The 18,224-nt window shown below is 38.2% G+C and overlaps 1 protein-coding gene across 1 annotated transcript; it reads right to left on the bottom strand.

The window, feature by feature from the left end:
- Positions 1-830: 830 nt before the first annotated feature.
- Positions 831-18,116, bottom strand: UTP15 (UTP15 small subunit processome component). Its single transcript, XM_083354058.1, has 13 exons — positions 17,936-18,116; positions 16,518-16,691; positions 15,563-15,655; positions 13,899-14,083; positions 12,811-12,989; positions 11,539-11,664; positions 11,039-11,174; positions 9,868-9,952; positions 8,053-8,199; positions 7,032-7,133; positions 3,694-3,827; positions 3,361-3,419; positions 831-1,596 (listed from the first exon to the last, which is right to left on the bottom strand). Exons 2-13 carry the CDS (start codon positions 16,605-16,607, stop codon positions 1,403-1,405), a joined length of 1,530 nt encoding a protein of 509 aa, XP_083210184.1. The 5' UTR covers positions 16,608-16,691; positions 17,936-18,116; the 3' UTR covers positions 831-1,402.
- Positions 18,117-18,224: the final 108 nt, after the last annotated feature.

Here is an 18,224-nt window from a genome sequence, read left to right as displayed (position 1 = left end):
ATATACACTCCTTGTTCATGGCCAGCTCAAGTTTCAGATCGTCTTATTTTAGTCTCTTGGGAGCGAACGATGGCAAACAAGAGAGATGGAAATGGAGCTCCATGTGGATTAGCCCTCAAATTAGCTTGTATTCCTGCACGACAACCTTGCCTCCTTTCCTTTTTCTGATCCTGTCTCTTCCACCTTTTCCTTAAAGAGGCCTCATTTCTTTTCACCCCTGGAGCATGCTGCCGCCACCACTAACTCCTCCAAAAGCCTCTCTCTCGTCCTCTGGTCCTGCTGACAGCCTCAGCTAGTTCCTTCGCTCCATAAACCCTGGAACCTCTCCTCCTCTGCCTCCTTTGGAAACAGCTCTTATTTGCAATAGAATCCATCGCTAGGCCAGCAGTCAGATCTTGCTGCCAGCAGAACAATTTCAAACAGTGCCGACTTTTAATGGTCTCACCAACAGTTTCGAAACAGCTAGAAACTCACCGTGCCAGCAAAGATTGTTGGTTGTATGTTACCTTAGTTCCACCAGGTTGCTCAAACACATTAAAACCTTTCTGATCATGTGGCCTATATCCCTTATATTCCTCCCAAAAATTTTCACCTGAGAGCCAATGCAGCTGTAGCCGATCCAGGCGCCATCATCTTAGAACAACTAGGCTGGAAACATATGATCACTAAGAGATAACACTACTTGATGACACATAGTCTATCAGTGGTAGTTTAAACATGCATTCTTGGCAATTAGAAGTAATCAGACAATCCCACACTGTCCAAGAATAATTTGCTACTTGAATTAGATTTCTAAATAATCCTAGTTGTTGGCTGTCAATATGCTCTTATTCATATTATGTGAAGGAGGAAAAAGATACTACTTAGCCAACTGTTATTTATTTTCATCTGCTGAAATACCAACAGAAAGTACATGTTTATGATAAATTCTTAGAATTTAAAATGTTAAAATATTTAGCATAAGCATCCTTAGATACTTTACATATACAGAATATTTTTATAGAAATAATTTTGTTGAAAGTTGGCACAGAAAGATCTCCAAAGACTTGGTTTTCCCAAATGAAAGCAGACCTGGTTAAATACAGATGGTCCCATGAGAGAGCTTGTAAATAAGATATTATACAGTTTTCTTCAAGTTCTGGCATTTATTTCTACCTTAGCAGCTGACAATTTAATGATTAGAAAAATATTTGAATAATCTAAAGGAGAAAGCCTAATGAATTTGCATAAATAAAAGGATAATTAAATAGCATTGGAATTTAAAAATCCACCCTGGCTGCATTAAAATATTTCAGAAGATGTGTCACTCTCCAGTCAAAAGTAATGTTTATTTTTGGGTGCAAATAAGAGCTAAATGCAAAGATTTCACTGGTGAAATTTCTCAGCACAGATCCAGTACTTTCTATAGCTCAACAGTTTTTTTCTCATCCATGGGACTGTATTTTTTTCTTGTCATGGTAGCAAACAGTGCATCCATCATTCCCAAAACTTCTAGCAATTCCTCTTGATAATCAATCTCTTTCTCTACAAGATTTTGAAGTTTCAGAAACTGCTTATCAATAACGGAGGATTGCCCAATCACAGGCATATATATATCTGAAAAATAAAAGATACACGTTAATGGAATTTATGTGCTTAATGAGAATAAAGACATACTAAGAAGTCCCAACTGCCTCTTTTCTAGAACAATTTTAAGCAGGATTTGGTAGCCAAAATCTTGTTACTATAGAAGAGGATGGAGCAGTTGGAGCACACGATGAAATTCCATTTTGCCAGTTCACTAACTGAAAATAATAGCTGGGAAAACACCAATACCAATCTGAGAAACGAGAAACGAGACAACGAAGAGGCACAAAGTTATCCATGAGCCTTCTTGATTCATCATTCCTATCTTGGATCCTAAAAAGTCAAGACGCCTTCAAGTTCAACCCCTAGTGACTTCATGGATCTGATTACGCAATTTCCTTTGTAACAATATGGAAGTGATTTGCCATAGCTTTTTTTCCAGGATTTTTTTTTTTGGGGGGGGGAACATAAATTCAGGAAGTTGCAGAATTAAGTATTTCTGATCACAGAGATTCAATTTTTTAAAAAGCAGAAAAGTCTGTTTACAGAGTGAGTGAGCGAGAGTATCTATGTACAATTATATGCACTGAAGCGCTCACTCACTCTGTAAACATACTTCTTATTCAAGTTTCTTTTTTCTTCTATTCAATCATGCCTGATTCTCAGAGACTGCTGGGGACAAGTCCCTGCAGTTTTCTTGGAAAGGTTTTTCAGAAGTGCTTTGCCATTGCCTTTTTTCCCCAGGTTGAGAAAAAAAATGACTGGCCCAAGGTCACCCGGTAGACTTTGTGACTCAGGGTCTCCCAGTTTCTAGCCTTAACCTCTACACCAAATTGGCTCTCAGGTCTCTATACTCAATAGTTTTACATGACAAATAGAAAGGAACAGGTAGTCCTCACTTAATGACCCTCAATGGGATCACAATTTCCATTAGTAAGTAAAGCAGTCCTTAGCAACAACAGTTCCAGTAGTCCTGGTTGCAGCTGTTGGGCAAGGAATTCATGCTTCACTTGCCTGGCCATGCCAGTCTTTTCTTCAATTCTGCTCTTTTGGCCACCCTGCATTCTGCTGCCATAAGAGCCTTGGTGGAGCAGTGGGCTGATGCCTCCTTAAGTAACACCAGCTGCCTGCAATTAGTGCAGGTTCACATCCCACCAGGCTCAAGGTTGACTCAGCCTTCCATCCTTCCCAGGTAGGTAAAATGAGGACCCAGATTGTTGGGGGCAATTAAGCTGACTTTGTAATAATGCCGCTTGGGGGTGTGTGTGTGAAAGCCCTAATAAGCAGGCATATACATAGAATGAAGGCTACTGCTAAGCTTGTAAGCCGCCCTGAGTCTTCGGAGAAGGGAGGGATATAAATGGAATTAAAATAAAATAAATAAAATAAATCACCATCAGCCAGGCACACCTCAACAGCAGGAAAACAGCAAAGGCTACCTAGGGGCGGCAGGGGTAGGTGGCAGCAGAGCGCAGGGCAGATGGGGGGAGATAAGTGGGTGAATGGAATTAAGTGCTGGCTGGAGAATTCTAGGAGTAGAAGTCCACACATCTTCAAGCTGCCACGGTTGAGAAACAATTAACTACATGGTAAGGCTTTCCTAGCCTTATGGAGATCCAGTAACTGAATCTGGAACCTTCTTATAAGCAAGCATTCAATTTCCCATTGGACTCTAGCTACTACCCCTCTGCTTATTTGTGGATTGTATTCTTTCATGAGCAACAAAATGCATGCTGTTATGAAATATCTGGGTACATGTCAACTTTATTCATGTTATTTGATATATGAACGTACCTATAATCATTTCTGCAACATTTATCAGTACAGGAGCATATCTTGCATCAGTCACATTCCTGCAAATTTAATTAATAGCCAGATGTTAAACTTCCTATCGCACTCAATTTTTTTTCACTTTTAATGACCTACTGGAGAAAGAAAGGAATCTTGGTTTTGAATCAGACTGTAGTGCATTATTGTATTAAGTTCTTTCACATTCTGATATTTCTCCATCCCCTTTGATCCAATAAAACTCATCCAAACTTTTAAAAAAGAATTTGAAAACCCCATCATTCTAAAAGTAGAATTGCCTGCAATTTAGTTGCCTTTGACAACTAACCTGGTAATTACCTTATTAAGAAAGAAAGTAGGACACTGAGCTGCTTTTCATCCCGCCCAGCAAGTGCATTTTTCAGGGTTCCTCTGCGGTTTAATTCTTGCATGACAGCAACTGTAACTTCAGGTGGATTCTTTTTTTCAGGCCCCTAGTAGTGGAAAGTATTCAAGAATAAAGTGTTTTACAATGAAATGTTCTCAAGCATTTCAGCAACCCAAACGTATTCTAATTCCTAAAGAAAAATGAGTTAATTCAGAATGTAAGTTTATTTTTCAGAGCCATTCACAGAGCAGCTTGTTGCAATCTTGTCTAAATGCTGTGCCAAGGACACATCTGTTAAGGGTCTTGATTGCAAGCAGCTGTTCAAGGATCATTAATGAAACACCTTTTTTGTTTTCCAAACCAACATAATTGAATTTACAGTTATTTCTAGGCCAAGGTAATCATATATTTTGCTTTCTTATATGAATAAATTATATTTTAAAAATGGCTCATCCCACTTTCACATTTAATGATGAAAACCAGGTAAACATTTCCTATGACTAAATATAAAACTAAACTTTAGGAACTAAATATAAAAAGTATGCAAAAATATTTTAGTTCCACTTTTCCCTAAAAAAAATACAGTGGGACAAAAAGGTATTAGTCAGCCACCAATTGTGCAAGTTCTCCCACTTAAAAAGATGAGAGAGGCCTGTAATTTTCATCATAGGTATACCTCAACTATGAGAGACAAAATGGGGGGGAAAGAATCCAGGAAATCACATTGTAGGATTTCTAACGAATTTATTTGCAAATTATGGTGGAAAATAAATATTTGGTCAATAACAAAAGTCCATCTCAATACTTTGTTATATACCCTTTGTTGGCAATGACAGAGGTCAAACGTTTTCTGTAAGTCTTCACAAGGTTTGCACACACTGTTGCTGGTATTTTGGCCCATTCCTCCATGCAGATCTCCTCTAGAGCAGTGATGTTTTGGGGCTGTCGCTGGGCAACACGGACTTTCAACTCCCTCCAAAGGTTTTCTATGGGGTTGAGATCTGGAGACTGGCTAGGCCACTCCAGGACCTTGAAATGCTTCTTACGAAGCCACTCCTTCGTTGCCCGGGCGGTGTGTTTGGGATCATTGTCATGCTGAAAGACCCAGCCACGTTTCATCTTCAATGCCCTTGCTGATGGAAGGAGGTTTTCACTCAAAATCTCACGATACATGGCCCCATTCATTCTTTCCTTTACACGGATCAGTCGTCCTGGTCCCTTTGCAGAAAAACAGCCCCAAAGCATGATGTTTCCACCCCCATGCTTCACAGTAGGTATGGTGTTCTTTGGATGCAACTCAGCATTCTTTCTCCTCCAAACACGATGAGTTGAGTTTTTACCAAAAAGTTCTACTTTGGTTTCATCTGACCATATGACATTCTCCCAATCCTGTTCTGGATCATCCAAATGCTCTCTAGCAAATTTCAGACGGGCCGGGACATGTACTGGCTTAAGCAGGGGGACACGTCTGGCACTGCAGAATTTGAGTCCCTGGCGATGTAGTGTGTTACTGATGGTAGCCTTTGTTACTTTGGTCCCAGCTCTCTGCAGGTCATTCACTAGGTACCCCCGTGTGGTTCTGGGATTTTTGCTCACCGTTCTTATGATCATTTTGACCCCACGGGGTGAGATCTTGCGTGGAGCCCCAGAACGAGGAAAATTATCAGTAGTATTGTATGTCTTCCATTTTCTAATAATTGCTCCCACAGTTGATATCTTCACACCAAGCTGCTTGCCTATTGCAAATTCAGTCTTCCCAGCATGGTGCAGGTATACAATTTTGTTTCTGGTGTCCTTCGACAGCTCTTTGGTCTTGGCCATAGTGGAGTTTGGAGTGTGACTGTTTGAGGTTGTGGACTGGTGTCTTTTATACTGATAACAAGTTCAACCAGGTGCCATTCATACAGTACAGGTAACCAGTGGAGGACAGAGGAGCCTCTTAAAGAAGTTGTTACAGGTCTGTGAGAGCCAGAAATCTTGCTTGTTTGTAGATGACCAAATACTTAATTTTACCGAGGAATGTACGAATTAATTCATTAGAAATCCTACAATGTGATTTCCTGGATTCTTTCCCCCCATTTTGTCTCTCATAGTTGAGGTATACTTATGATGAAAATTACAGGTCTCTCTCATCTTTTTAAGTGGGAGAACCTGCACAATTGGTGGCTGGCTAAATACTTTTTTGTCCCACTGTATATGCTGATACAAGAACCTGAAGTGGGGAGAGGTTCCAGGTCAGCGACACAGTACATGATTTGCATGCAAATGGTACCTAATTCAAAATGTGGCTTCTCCAAGAAGGAAAGGCAGCAAAATGGAATCCTACAGAGCACTTGCCAACCTGAGTGGGAAGACCACTTAACTGCCTGGCTCCAACCAAATCTAATCTGGCCTACATGGCCTCAAGAAAGTCTCAGTACTTTCCTCAACCAACCTTCTCCTCTCTGGCATAATTGTGTGATTTGCCTTCAAACACAGCTCTGTTTTAGCCACTCATCACTGTTCTCGGGAAGGAAAGACATGAGGTGAGAACCATGTCCATCTTTCACCATTTTGTCTCCTCCTGCAGTCAAAAGCCTTCCATGCAGTGAAAGGTAGGAAAAGATGGCTCTCCAACAACAGCCTTTATCCATGCAAGAGATGGAAAGCAATGGCCCTCATCTCCTTTCACAGGCCAAAGTGATACTGTCTATAATGGTCCTTTGGAGGGAGAACTTAACCTGTTACCTTTCACTCTGCAAGAGCAATGGGCAACTAAGTCCAGTCCCCAGGCCAGGCTCAGTTCCCCATAATGTGGATTAAAGGCTTGGTCTGGTTAAAGATGGAAATTTTCCGGAAATATTAATTACAGAGGAAAAAACATCTATTTTCCTTTAGAAGACATAAAACAAATTTGAAAACCTGAAATGCTTTTAGCAGTATCTTTTACCAAACTAAAACCACTTTGCTACTTTAGGAATTAAAGTGTAAAACAGCCGTAAGAGGATATTTGTGAACCTTGGGACCATCTGTAATCCTGAAATACTGCAACTTACAGTGTGATCAGAGCTTTGTAAAATTCTACTAAAATATAAAGAGATTCTAGTTAAACAAGCAATACTCAAAATAAGGTGATCCCTTTGTTTTCCTAATCCTTCATATTTCTTCACATAAAACCTACAGAGAATTTCTCCAATAATTTTTAACATTATATTTGGTATTTCCCAGTGTTAACAACAGTACCAGTGTTATTGCATATATAGCAGAAGGCTTATATTTATGAAAATATTGATCAGATCCACTGCAGATGGTTCAAGTAATATCATCTTACTTGAAGTACTGCATCCAGAGCCTTGGAAACCTGAAAAGTTCGCAGGAACCTGTCATATTTCTTCAAATAGTTCTTCACAGGCTTGCTGACAAATAAATCTTCCTAGTGACAGGGAAAGAGTCAGAGGACAGTCAATAACATAAGTGGTAAAAAAATCATTTTGGTTTCATTTATTTCTTGTTTTAATTAATCTCCTCTTCTAAAAGGAATCTATAAGAGACACAGTTTGTTCTCGCAAGATTCTCGTTTACACAGTCCACTGCTTTGTGCTCACGTCATGGAAAAAAGGGGGTACTGATTTCTGGGTTCTCACCTGACTAGGTAATTTTAGGCAATGATCTTAAACAGTATCACTGCAATCCAAATAGCTTTTGTACTATTCCCAAAGCTCCCTGCCCAGCCCATAACAAACAAGGAGAACTGTTCGTCTGTGTCCCAGCAATTGGTAGAGCTCATTTGAGGAAGTCAAGAGAAAAGGTACCCTTACTGAACGTAAGTAAACTTTGAAATTCCCACCTTGGCACCTTCCCTGGTGTAAACACCACCACAAACCTTTGTTAAGTATTTCAAATATCCATGCCTTTCTGTCAGTTTTATATTTTAATTCTTCACTGATTTAAACTGCCATCTATGCATTACAAGGCCACGCAGGATAATTATTATATAAATAAAACAGATCCTTTTACATGATAAAGCAGATCCAATTCATTCAGTGAGACAACAGACTGTTCTATGGACCTGACAAACTTTGTTCACTTAGCTTTGAACAAATATGGTTACAACTTGATTTCTTTTATCATCAAGTTTGCCACCTGCCACTTTTGTATTTTAAATGCTGAAGGTTTAGTATCCAGTTAACCAGCAGCATATTTGTTTTTGTTCTTTAATCTACTTACCCTGGTCCCCTTTGTGTGTTAATATCTGGTGAAATGTAACCTAATTTTACCCCTCATATTTTTAGTTCTTCATGCCATGCACTAACAAAAAATAGGGTTTTCTCTGAGCACTTTTTTCTGCATACCTGCTTTGGTAGGTAATTTTTTCCTTTCACAAAGGTTCTGTATGCAGGTCTTCTCCGATGCAAAACCTCTTTTTCTCCTTCATGCTTCCGATGTTTAACATTCAATATGCCATTTGTCATGCCTACAACCAAAGCTTCATCCTCAGGCTATAAAGGAAAACAAAGTTGGTTTAATCCATATATTTAGTTCAACGGTATTAATTTTGTAAAAACAGAGACTAACTCCTAATATTATATATGAAGAGGCATTCTACAAAGACTGAAATATTTTAATCAAATACAACTATATTAAATTACCAGGCTTATGAGGTTAAACCCAATCAAGTTTTTTAGCCCAACTATTCTATCCATGTATTCCATTGTGTTCAAGGGAGCTTATACTGCCAGTAAAACTTTCATTTGCTTTGTTCAGTTATTTGTGCCTATATTTAAAATGAAGTCAATCCAAGGTAGCTAACTTCTTAATCTCAAATATGCATTGAATCCCTTATCTTTGGCCCTAAATTTTAATTAATAAACAATGAGGTAACACTCTTGATAGAGCCCTTTTCTAAAACATTCATGTCCTTATGTACCAACAAACTAATGTAAAGACTTTACAATTGTGTTGTTATGTTTCCTAACTGATACCCTCCAGATAGGGACGTGGTGGCTCAGTGGGTTAGGATGCTGAGCTTGTCGATCAGATGGTCGGCAGTTTGGCGGGTCGAACCCCCAAGTGCCATGTAGCAGAGTGAGCGCCTGTTACTCGTCCCAGCTTCTGCCAACCTAGCAGTTCGAAAGTACGTAAAAATGCAAGTAGAAAAATAGGGACCACTACGGTGGGAAGGTAACAGCATTCCATGCGCCTTTGGCATCTAGTCATGCCGGCCACATGACCACGGACATGTCCTCGGACAAGCGCTGGCTCTTTGGCTTTGAAACGTAGATGAGCACCGGCCCCTAGAGTTGGAAATGACTAGCATGCACGTGCGGGGGGAACCTTTACCTTTTTACCCTCCAGATATGCTGTACATTACCGAACTCCTAGCAGCTTGCGTGTCGACTATATTATCCAGAATTCAAGAGCTATAGTCTAATACATTTGGAGGCATCATGTTGAGGAAGACTATGTTAGTACACAGTCCAACAGGATGTAGTAACAGTATATTTCATGAGATAAAGCTATGTTTTTTAAAGCAGACTTAATCTGCCTAAAGAAGATCTAGGTGGCCAGAAGTACTCAAACGTCAACCCAGAGAACACATATTCCAAGCAACATTATTTGGCTATTACCAGGTCAACAATTGTTTGACACCCAAGTTATAGCGCTGAGGCTTTCAGCTGTTGGCCTTTCAGGAGGCCTTAAAAATATGGCTCATTTCTCAGGCTTTAGGGTCAGCATATCAGTGGTGCCTGGACTGCAGATTTTATGTTGAAATGACTGGGAAGTTCTGTACTTTTAGCTAGTGTCTTGTTATTTTATATGCAAATTTTTGCTTCTACTTTTTTATTAGCCAGCCAGGTATGTGATTTGCATGGGCAGCCAAGTAAATTTAAAGAATATAGTTGAAAAGCATAGCACATGCACAACTGCCTTTTATTTTTATAGAAATAAATTGATTTTTATAAATGTCTTTATATCCAGTACCTTATATTCAAAAATTTAGACTGATAAGCATTTTTACTGACAAAAATCTGAAGGCCTACAAAATAAAAGAATGGCAGGGATCACACATTATGTTAAACAAAAAGCAAACCAAACACATTTGGCTTAGAACAATACACAGATACAAATGTCCGTTATCTGTATACCCACCAGATTATATTACTTACTGCTAATGCAAGACTGAGAATTGATGCTTCATAGTTAAAGCTGTGCACTACTTTGTAGGAAGATGTACTGTAAATCTTCACATGCCTAAAAAATAAAATGCCCGTACCAGTCAGCCCTCTGCTGTAATTTCAGCAGTATAGGTAGTTCTCGACTTACAACCATTCATTTCGTGACCAAAGTTACAATGGCATTGATAAAAGTCATGTTTTTCACATTCATAACCATTGCAGTCCCCCCCCCCCATAGCACCTGATCAAAACTTGGCCTCTTGGCAACTGGCAGGTATTCGTGGCGGCTGCAGTGTCATGTGGTCACCATTTGTAAACTTCTGACAAGCAAAGTCAGTGGGGAAGCCAGATTCACTTAACAACCATGTTACCAACTTAACAATGTAGCAATTCACTTAACAACTGTGGCAAGAAAGGTTGCAAAATGAGGCAAAACTCTCTTAACTGTTGCTTAGCAATGGAAATTTTGGGCTCAGTTGTGATTGTAAGTCGAGGACTACCTGTATTTAATAAAATGGATTGCATTACACAATGTTGCTGATATCCTATCATTTGATATCCTCAACTGAAGGGTTACTTTTCCTACTGCTCCAGCAGGCAAGATCATATATTTTTTTCTTTGAAAGATTGAATATACCTGAAACAACCTCCCCACACACCAAAGTATCCAATCTTCCCAGCCAAACACTGAAGAATATCCCCAGGCTTTTTACATCATGCCGTGACATTATCAGCCCTTCAGGAATTTGGATGAAGAATAATTTCAAAGTTACCTTAAATTGTAAAAGTGATCCCCATTACTTATATATGTCATTGCCGTACAAACATCTCTGTGTATGGTTGTAGCTCTGTGCACCATTTCCTGAGAATGAGTTGCTTTGTTGATATATATGAATAAAATGGTCACATTTCCTTTCAGCTAATGGAAAGATAGCAATCTATTGATGGCACCAAAACCACATCAGCAGACCTCTAGCCCTGATTCTGAGATTCAGCAAGCTTGCAAGTCTCACCTTTGTCTTCAGAAAATGGAAGAAGTGCATCACAGTATTTAAATTATCTGTCCAGTTTTCAGTTTTGCAGTTGAATATGCATTCGTTGCCCAGAACTATTAATTAGCACAGCATAAGCGGCTTGATAGAAAAAGCTGAAAAATACAAACCGATCTAGGGAGCCTGAGAGCAGCCTCTCTCCAGAGCTACTCAAACACAAACAGGTTACAGTTTTATGGTGATTTCTCAAAGAAACTAACAACTGGCCTCCTTTAAGGATATCCCAGATTTTAATGTAGCGACCACCTGCAAAGTTTTAAAAAATAGTATTTTATACATACATTTTTGGAAGGCAATCTCCATAGTTTACTTCCCTTCCCAGTCTATTAATCACCCCCTTTTATCATAGATTCAGACTTTCACTTGGAGTCGAGCAAAAGAAGCTAGACTATAACTTAGAAAAGGCTTGCAAATCCCATTGTGCATTAAACAACTGCAGGTCACTAATCACAGCTTACTAAGACTTGAGCCCATGCTTACGTAATGCAAATTTAAAAGAAAAAGAAACTGGGCAAGGGCATTTTTGCATATGGAAGTAAAAACAGGATGTTTTGCTTAAAATAAAGATGGCAAAGAGCGGTGGAAAAAAACTGCTAATTGAAAGAAATACCTGCTGTCACAAGAAGACCTTCAGAAGGAAAGAGATTAACACTCTCTACTGGCTGCCCATGTTCTATCCTCAGAATGCTTTTGTCTGTCCGTGTATCATATACTTTCACCGTATGGTCGTAGGAACCTAGAATATATCCCAGGAGAAGAAAGGATTTAATGCTTCACAACGAGAAGGAACAGCACATAACTGTGCTTTTCTTCAGACCTAAAACATAATCTAACTTTATTAGTGCTTTAACACAAAGGAGTGAGGTTTGTTGGCTTTTTATGTGGCAGCTTGTCCTACTTGTCTTGATCAGGGTCATTGTAGTTTAGGTGCCTGTTTCTAACTGCCAATTTGGAAAAGTGACAAGCTGATTACAACAATTAAGTCCAACATTTATGTTGTTAAGCGAGGCAATTTATTTATTTTATTTTATTTTATTTTATTTTATTTTATTTTATTTTATTATTTTATTTTATTTATATACCGCCCTTCTCCCGAAGGACTCAGGGTGGTGTACAGGGCAATACAATAAAATACAATGTACAAAAATTAAAAAAAATATTAAATACTACAGCCCTATTCAATAAATTAATACAAAACTATAAAATACCCCTGAACCCATCAGACCAGGCCGGTTATTGAGTTGCACCTCATTTTATGACTTTTTGCCAGTTAAGTGAATCAGGCTGTTGTTAAGAGAATCTGGCTTCCCCCTTGTCTCTGCTTGTCAGAAAGCTGGCTGGGCAGGTTACAAATGGTGATCACATGATCCTGAGACAATGCAACCGTCATAAATAATGCCAAGCATCTGAATGATCACGTGACCATAGGGATGCTGCAACAGTAGTGTGAAAATCACTTTTTTCAGTGTTGTTGTCACTAGTCACTAAAAGAAAGATTGTAAGTCAAGAATTATCTGTATTGGCCGTCTTACAACGTCTAATGTCTTACCAACATTTGTAAGAATAAAACAAACTCAACAATAACCAAGTTTTCAACGTAAATTGTCTTATAATCTAAGGTCAAATATGCCATCTAAGGATTTCATGTTCTGATTCCAAAATGTCAGAATTTTAAAATTAGCTACCTATCATTATTAAATTATTCTAACAAAAAAATGAAACATAGAGCAGAAAACCAAGCTGACTCAGGAAAATCAATCTATTTGAACATAAATAACTAGGAAATTTATAATTAGGAAAATATTGTAATAGTAGAGAAATGAAGAAAAAAATCATTCAGGAAGTCATTTTGTCACCAGTAAATGTAAGGTAAATCACGAACCTGTTACAAAAAGATCTGCATTCAGTTTACTAGTACAGCCACATCTTACATAATCTGTGTGCTCCTTATAGCATGCTATTTCAGATGAGGTTGAAACATCCCAAACACGTGATGTATAATCATCTGCTCCAGACATTATTCGATACTTATCAGACAGAAATCCTACAACACGTACTGCTCTATAAATCATAACAACAAAAAACAAATATAAAGCCATCTCATTTTTGCTATAGCCAATACAAACCCTTCAAAGGGTCTGTGTATTCTACTATTTCAGAGTACTGATTAGCACTGTTTTCTGAATTACTTGAAGATTATCTGAGATACTTAAAGGGAATCTGAAATCATCTCTGTCATTTTAAAAAATAGTTGAGAACAATATATTAAAGATCTAAGAAAATAATCTTTATAAATAGGGGGAAAGCTGTCCATTAATTCACACAGTGATTACAAATAAAATGGCTGGGTTCACCCATCAAGGAAACAATAATGATCCAGTTATTCTGGGTTAAGGCATGATATGCTAAGCCAGGATATTATATGCATCTTATAGGCCACTCAGAATTAGTTTGGATCTGTGCATCCTATAAGATCTGAAATAAACAACTAAAATACCAATTAAACTTTAATTAGTAAATTAAATGTATTCAACAATTCATATTTTAAAATTCTGTATTATGCATAAAAACAAACTCTAGTCATATTTTTAAAACCTACAATTATGAAAACTCTACTTGGATCAATAATCAAATGTTTCCAGTATATTAATTAAAACCAAAATTAATAATGAAGTTTTCTAGCACAATTAAACATATCAGATCTGTGGGAGCAAAGGTGAGCATAATTATGTGCAAAATGTATGCCAAAAGTCTGCATTTTACATCACAATTGCACACAAAGAATTTTTAAAATCAATGCACTGTGCCTAATGACATTAATATAGACTCATCAGTTGGTAAAACAATGGCAACTTATTACTTGTAAATATTATATTTTCTCACATCTGAAATTGCAATTACTCCAAAGTACACTTGTAGATTGAAGTAATTAAGTCAATGCATCAAGTATAGTCATGTTCCTGTACTTACTTGGTGTGGCCTTCAAACTGCCTTAATGGTGCTCTCCCACCAATGTCAAAGATTCGAACGCTCCCCTCTTCACTGCCAGCAACAAGCAGCTGTCCATCCTCTCGATAGGTGGCACAATAAGCTACATCTTTGAAGCGAGAAAATGTTTTGATTGGCTCTTGTGAATATCGTCCATATATGTGGATCTAAAACAACATATAATGCACAAATTTTCATTCAGAATGATACTGGAAAAGCCAAAAGCTTGCTGCTTATGGCCACAGCTGATGCACGAATCATTCTCCACATGCCCTACATCAAAGTCAATAACTTTGACCTTGATTGCATAGACATTACTGTGGCCTCTGAAATGGCCAAAAGGTAACTCTGATTTGCAGCAATGTTTTCTTTCTTTAATAAATGTGCTTAACAACTTGCTATGATCCCCTTTACTTTCTTCATTTTTGGTGCACAATACACTTGCAGAAAAATATGAAAAGGGTTCCTTATTCCAGCCTTTGGACTAATAAACTTGTCATCAGTCATTATGACGATTTCGAGTTTGAGACCATTGACCTATAGAATACCTCTTCTCTGAAGAACCAGTTCTCTTTCAGGTATATCTAGAGACTCACATTTATTGATAAACCATTGTTTGGTATCACAAGTATAAGCATAGGGATCCTGAATGGTACATTTTCCTTCTCCTAGGTAACAAAACCAAATCTTTCTTTTTCTTCTGGACCAAACTAGTATAACTTATGAATCCAATGCTAACCACTAATTCAGATTTCCACTACTGGCTACAAAACTTTTCCCTAGAACAAAATTTCAGTAAGATTAACCAATTTAGAGTTTTAAAATGGTTCTGCTAGAATGAAAAGAGGACTAATGAGCTTAAGGCTCTTGCAGCTAATTATTATTGTGGTGAAGGATGATGGTTAGTCCCTTGAGGGGAAGGAAACTATTGTTCTCTTATTCTATCTGTGGATCTCTGAGCTCCTCAAAAGGGCTGAGAATGATTTTACCTCCTCTGAGGAGTAAATCAATTGAGCGAACATTTGCTGTCCCCACTGCAGCTGTTGAAAATTATCCTAGGGAAGGGAAAGATATGCAGTGTGTGTGTGTGTGTGTGTGTGTGAAGAGACAGTCATGCTTCTGGTGAGGCAGCCGCTTGAAAGATTAAATTCTCAAAATGGTGGTTCCAACTTTCTGATAACTATTGTGAAGCAGCCAAGAAGAATGAGGGGCTTCCGAAACCTTCAGGGGACCTGGCAATCAATGAAAAATTTTCAATGAGAAATAAAGATAAAAAGAGCAGAAAATCAAGATAAGCTGGGAGCTGGTGCATCAACCTGTGTATCAGAGGGAAGAATCAAACAATTTGGAGGTAGTTCTATGAGGCAACCTACAGGCTACAAAACAAATTCTTTGCTCTTGCTACTAAAGTAAGTGAAAGGAGCAACCTAAGTAAAAATATGCACCAGGAAAAAAAACCTATAGAATTATAAAAGACCTTTCCATATTTCAGAACTGAATTTCCTATGCATTGTTTCGCCTGTTTCAGCAAATGGACACATTTGTTCTACTACAGTAAACATAGGATGGCACAGCAATTAATTTGCAGAAATTCGAGTGTGAGAAAATGTGGATATTTTAAAGAAAAAAATTAACTTAAATCTTACCCTTGATGAGGCTGTGACAGCATAATTATACGGAGGAACTGGAGAAAAGTCTATTTTATTCACTGCACCAAATTCCTTTATCTGAATGGGAGTCTGAACAAAGGTAGGACAATGTTAAACATTATTATCCTTTTTTAAGGCAATGTTATTAGAAAAATATCTATAAAAGACTGAAAGAAAAAAGTGACGATCTTTTAAGTTTAAAAATGAAATATTTTTATTCACAGCATTGCAACATCATATGCATTCACATACAGTGAAACTTCATTTTAATAGCTCATTTGGGGGGAGGGAATGTCAATTACTCCCAAATTTCATAAAATAAGAAAATAGACACTCATGATAATTTACTTCATTTGTGTAGTACTTTCATTTTGCAAATTTATTTATTTTTCTTCCTGTCATTTTCCTGCAAATGCTGGGTCCACTTTTTTCAGATCAACTGAATAGTAATCTATTGGTTGAAACAAGCACTGACAGCCAAGGCTGACCTTGTGGGCTGAAAGAGAGTGATTGTTTCAAAGTCACCCAACTAGTTTTCATGCCTATGGCAGGATTGGAATTCACACTCTCCTGATTTCTAACCTGTTTCCTTAACCACTAGACCGAACTGGCTGTCAAAAATTAATTTTATATTAACGTAATTTGCACAATTGCTGTAGTTTTGTAAAAAGTAGGCTAAATTACCATAAGTTCAACTATCTTGTCCAAACTACTCTAATGCAACCAACTTGTCTGGCACTTGTGGGAAATGTTTGGATGAAATCTGGTCCACAGATTCTAAAGTCAGCTAAACTGAGGATTTGTTAAATCAGGATTCACTCAGGAATGGGAGAGTGCAGACAAATTTTGCATTTTTCTTTTTTCAATAAAAAAAATCAAATCAGGTAATAGTTACAAAGAACTGACTATATCAGTTTCAATTCTTAAAATTAGCTACAGTGTATTTTATTACCTTATAATTCTTCCAATACAAAGTATCCTTTGTAATTTTTTCTCCAAGCTTTGGAAATGTCTGAACTATTACAGGCTTGTAATTTGCCATTGTTTCTTAAATGAAATTTCTCCAGAAGCAGAAAGTAATCTTCCACCTGTAAACTTCATAAGGCTAGAATTTTCTAGATGCAACCTTTTAAAATAAAAAGCAAACAGGTTGTTTAAAATAGCAAAATAAGTAAGGATACAATTCTCCCATCTTCTTTTATCTAAAATATGAATGCGTAGAATAAATCTTAGAATTCAAATTACTGTTGAGGACTAGGCTGTTTCACTCATTTTGAAATGGGAGGTGGTAAAATTCTACAATAATCTGCAATATATTTGTTATTCCATCTTAAACAAGAATTCTATTTGTAAGAAGAGATTGGACAGCCATTTGTCTGAAATGAGATAGGGTTTCCTGCTTGAACAGGGTGTTAGATTACAAGACCTCCAAGGTACCTTCCAACTGTTATCCTGTTACTCTTTTCCATTCAATTTTTTAAAATCTAACTAGAAAATCTGCTCAAACTCTCCTCAGCCAAGGTAAGATTTATGTTTCCTTGAAGTCAGTAGTTACAAGCTCTGAAGAGGGATGTGAGAAAAAGTCTCAATTAATGTCAACTATTAATTGACTATCAGCTATTAATGTCCACACCTAGTAAATTGCAATTGATAATTTATAGCCGATACAGTCAGACTTCATAAACTGTGTTTATGACAATACAGGTTATGCCCAATTCTGGCCACCTGGTTTTCAATTTAAAAACAAATCAGATTGGTAACAGATAAAATGGAGCACTTTTTCTTACTGCAATTACTTTTAAAACTCATTGATAGCAGGAATGCCAGTGGACGACTGCCCCAAAAAACTTTTTCCGGAAGCAACATTGCCCCGAATACCAATGATTGCAAACGCTGCTTTCAAGACTTCACTTGGAGGCTTTCCAGGGCCACCTGCCTGCTGTTAACAATGCAGGCAGGCAAGAAAGCGTTAATCTAATCCAGGGGTCTTCAAACTTGGCCCTTTTATGACTTGTGGACTTCAACTCCCAGAATTCCTCAGCCAGCAAAGCTGGCTGAGGAATTCTGGGAGTTGAAGTTCACAAGTCATAAAAGGGCCAAGTTTGAAGACCCCTTCTAATCTAATACTCCCGCAGCATTTTCTGGGAGGGAGACAACAAGGTGAGGAAAGAAGCGGCTCTTCCTGGTTTGCCTTCCTGCCGTTAAAATGCTACAGTCTACCTACCGTTACTAGAGAAAAGAGGATGAATTGAGGCTAAAAAAGGAAACGCTAAACCAGGAGAAGGAAACCATTTTGTTTCGAGGCTGGGGAGTTTTCGCATCCCTGGGAATTCCCCCACACACACACACACACAATCAGCCCGCAGTTACCGGGATCTCCGGTTCCTCACGCTCACGCTGCCGCGCAGGGAGCCGCCATCGCAGCACAGTGTTGCGGCGCGGCAACTACGTCATCATACCGCGCCTCGTCTCTAACTTCTGCGGCGGCCCGGAGAGAGGGCGGCCGCTTTTCTCATTCGCGTCGGCTCTCGCCCTTTCTGCTTCCTTTTTGATTCCGCCGGAAGAGGGCAGAGTAAGCCGGAGAGAAGTTCTTCGCAATTCCTGCCCGTTGTCGACCAATCTTTGCGTAGCATTGCTTTAAATTTTCTCCAGTCTTATT

The sequence above is a fragment of the Vipera ursinii genome (assembly GCF_947247035.1).
Source record: "Vipera ursinii genome assembly, chromosome: 2".
NCBI classification, from domain to species: domain Eukaryota; kingdom Metazoa; phylum Chordata; class Lepidosauria; order Squamata; family Viperidae; genus Vipera; species Vipera ursinii.
The sequence above is the reverse complement of the archived record's forward strand: the minus strand, read 5'-3'. Positions and strand labels throughout refer to the sequence as shown.

Bases quoted from the DNA above. Each gene is read 5' to 3' on its own strand.
- UTP15 (XM_083354058.1), bottom strand. From the start codon at position 16,607: ATGGCAAATTACAAGCCTGTAATAGTTCAGACATTTCCAAAGCTTGGA. The intron at 11,665-12,810 runs GTTCGTGATTTA...GATATATTCTAG, and splicing joins TGCAGATCTTTTTGTAACAG to GTTCCTACGACCATACGGTG. The intron at 3,828-7,031 runs GTAAGATGATAT...TTCCACTACTAG, and splicing joins CTCTGGATGCAGTACTTCAA to GGGCCTGAAAAAAAGAATCC.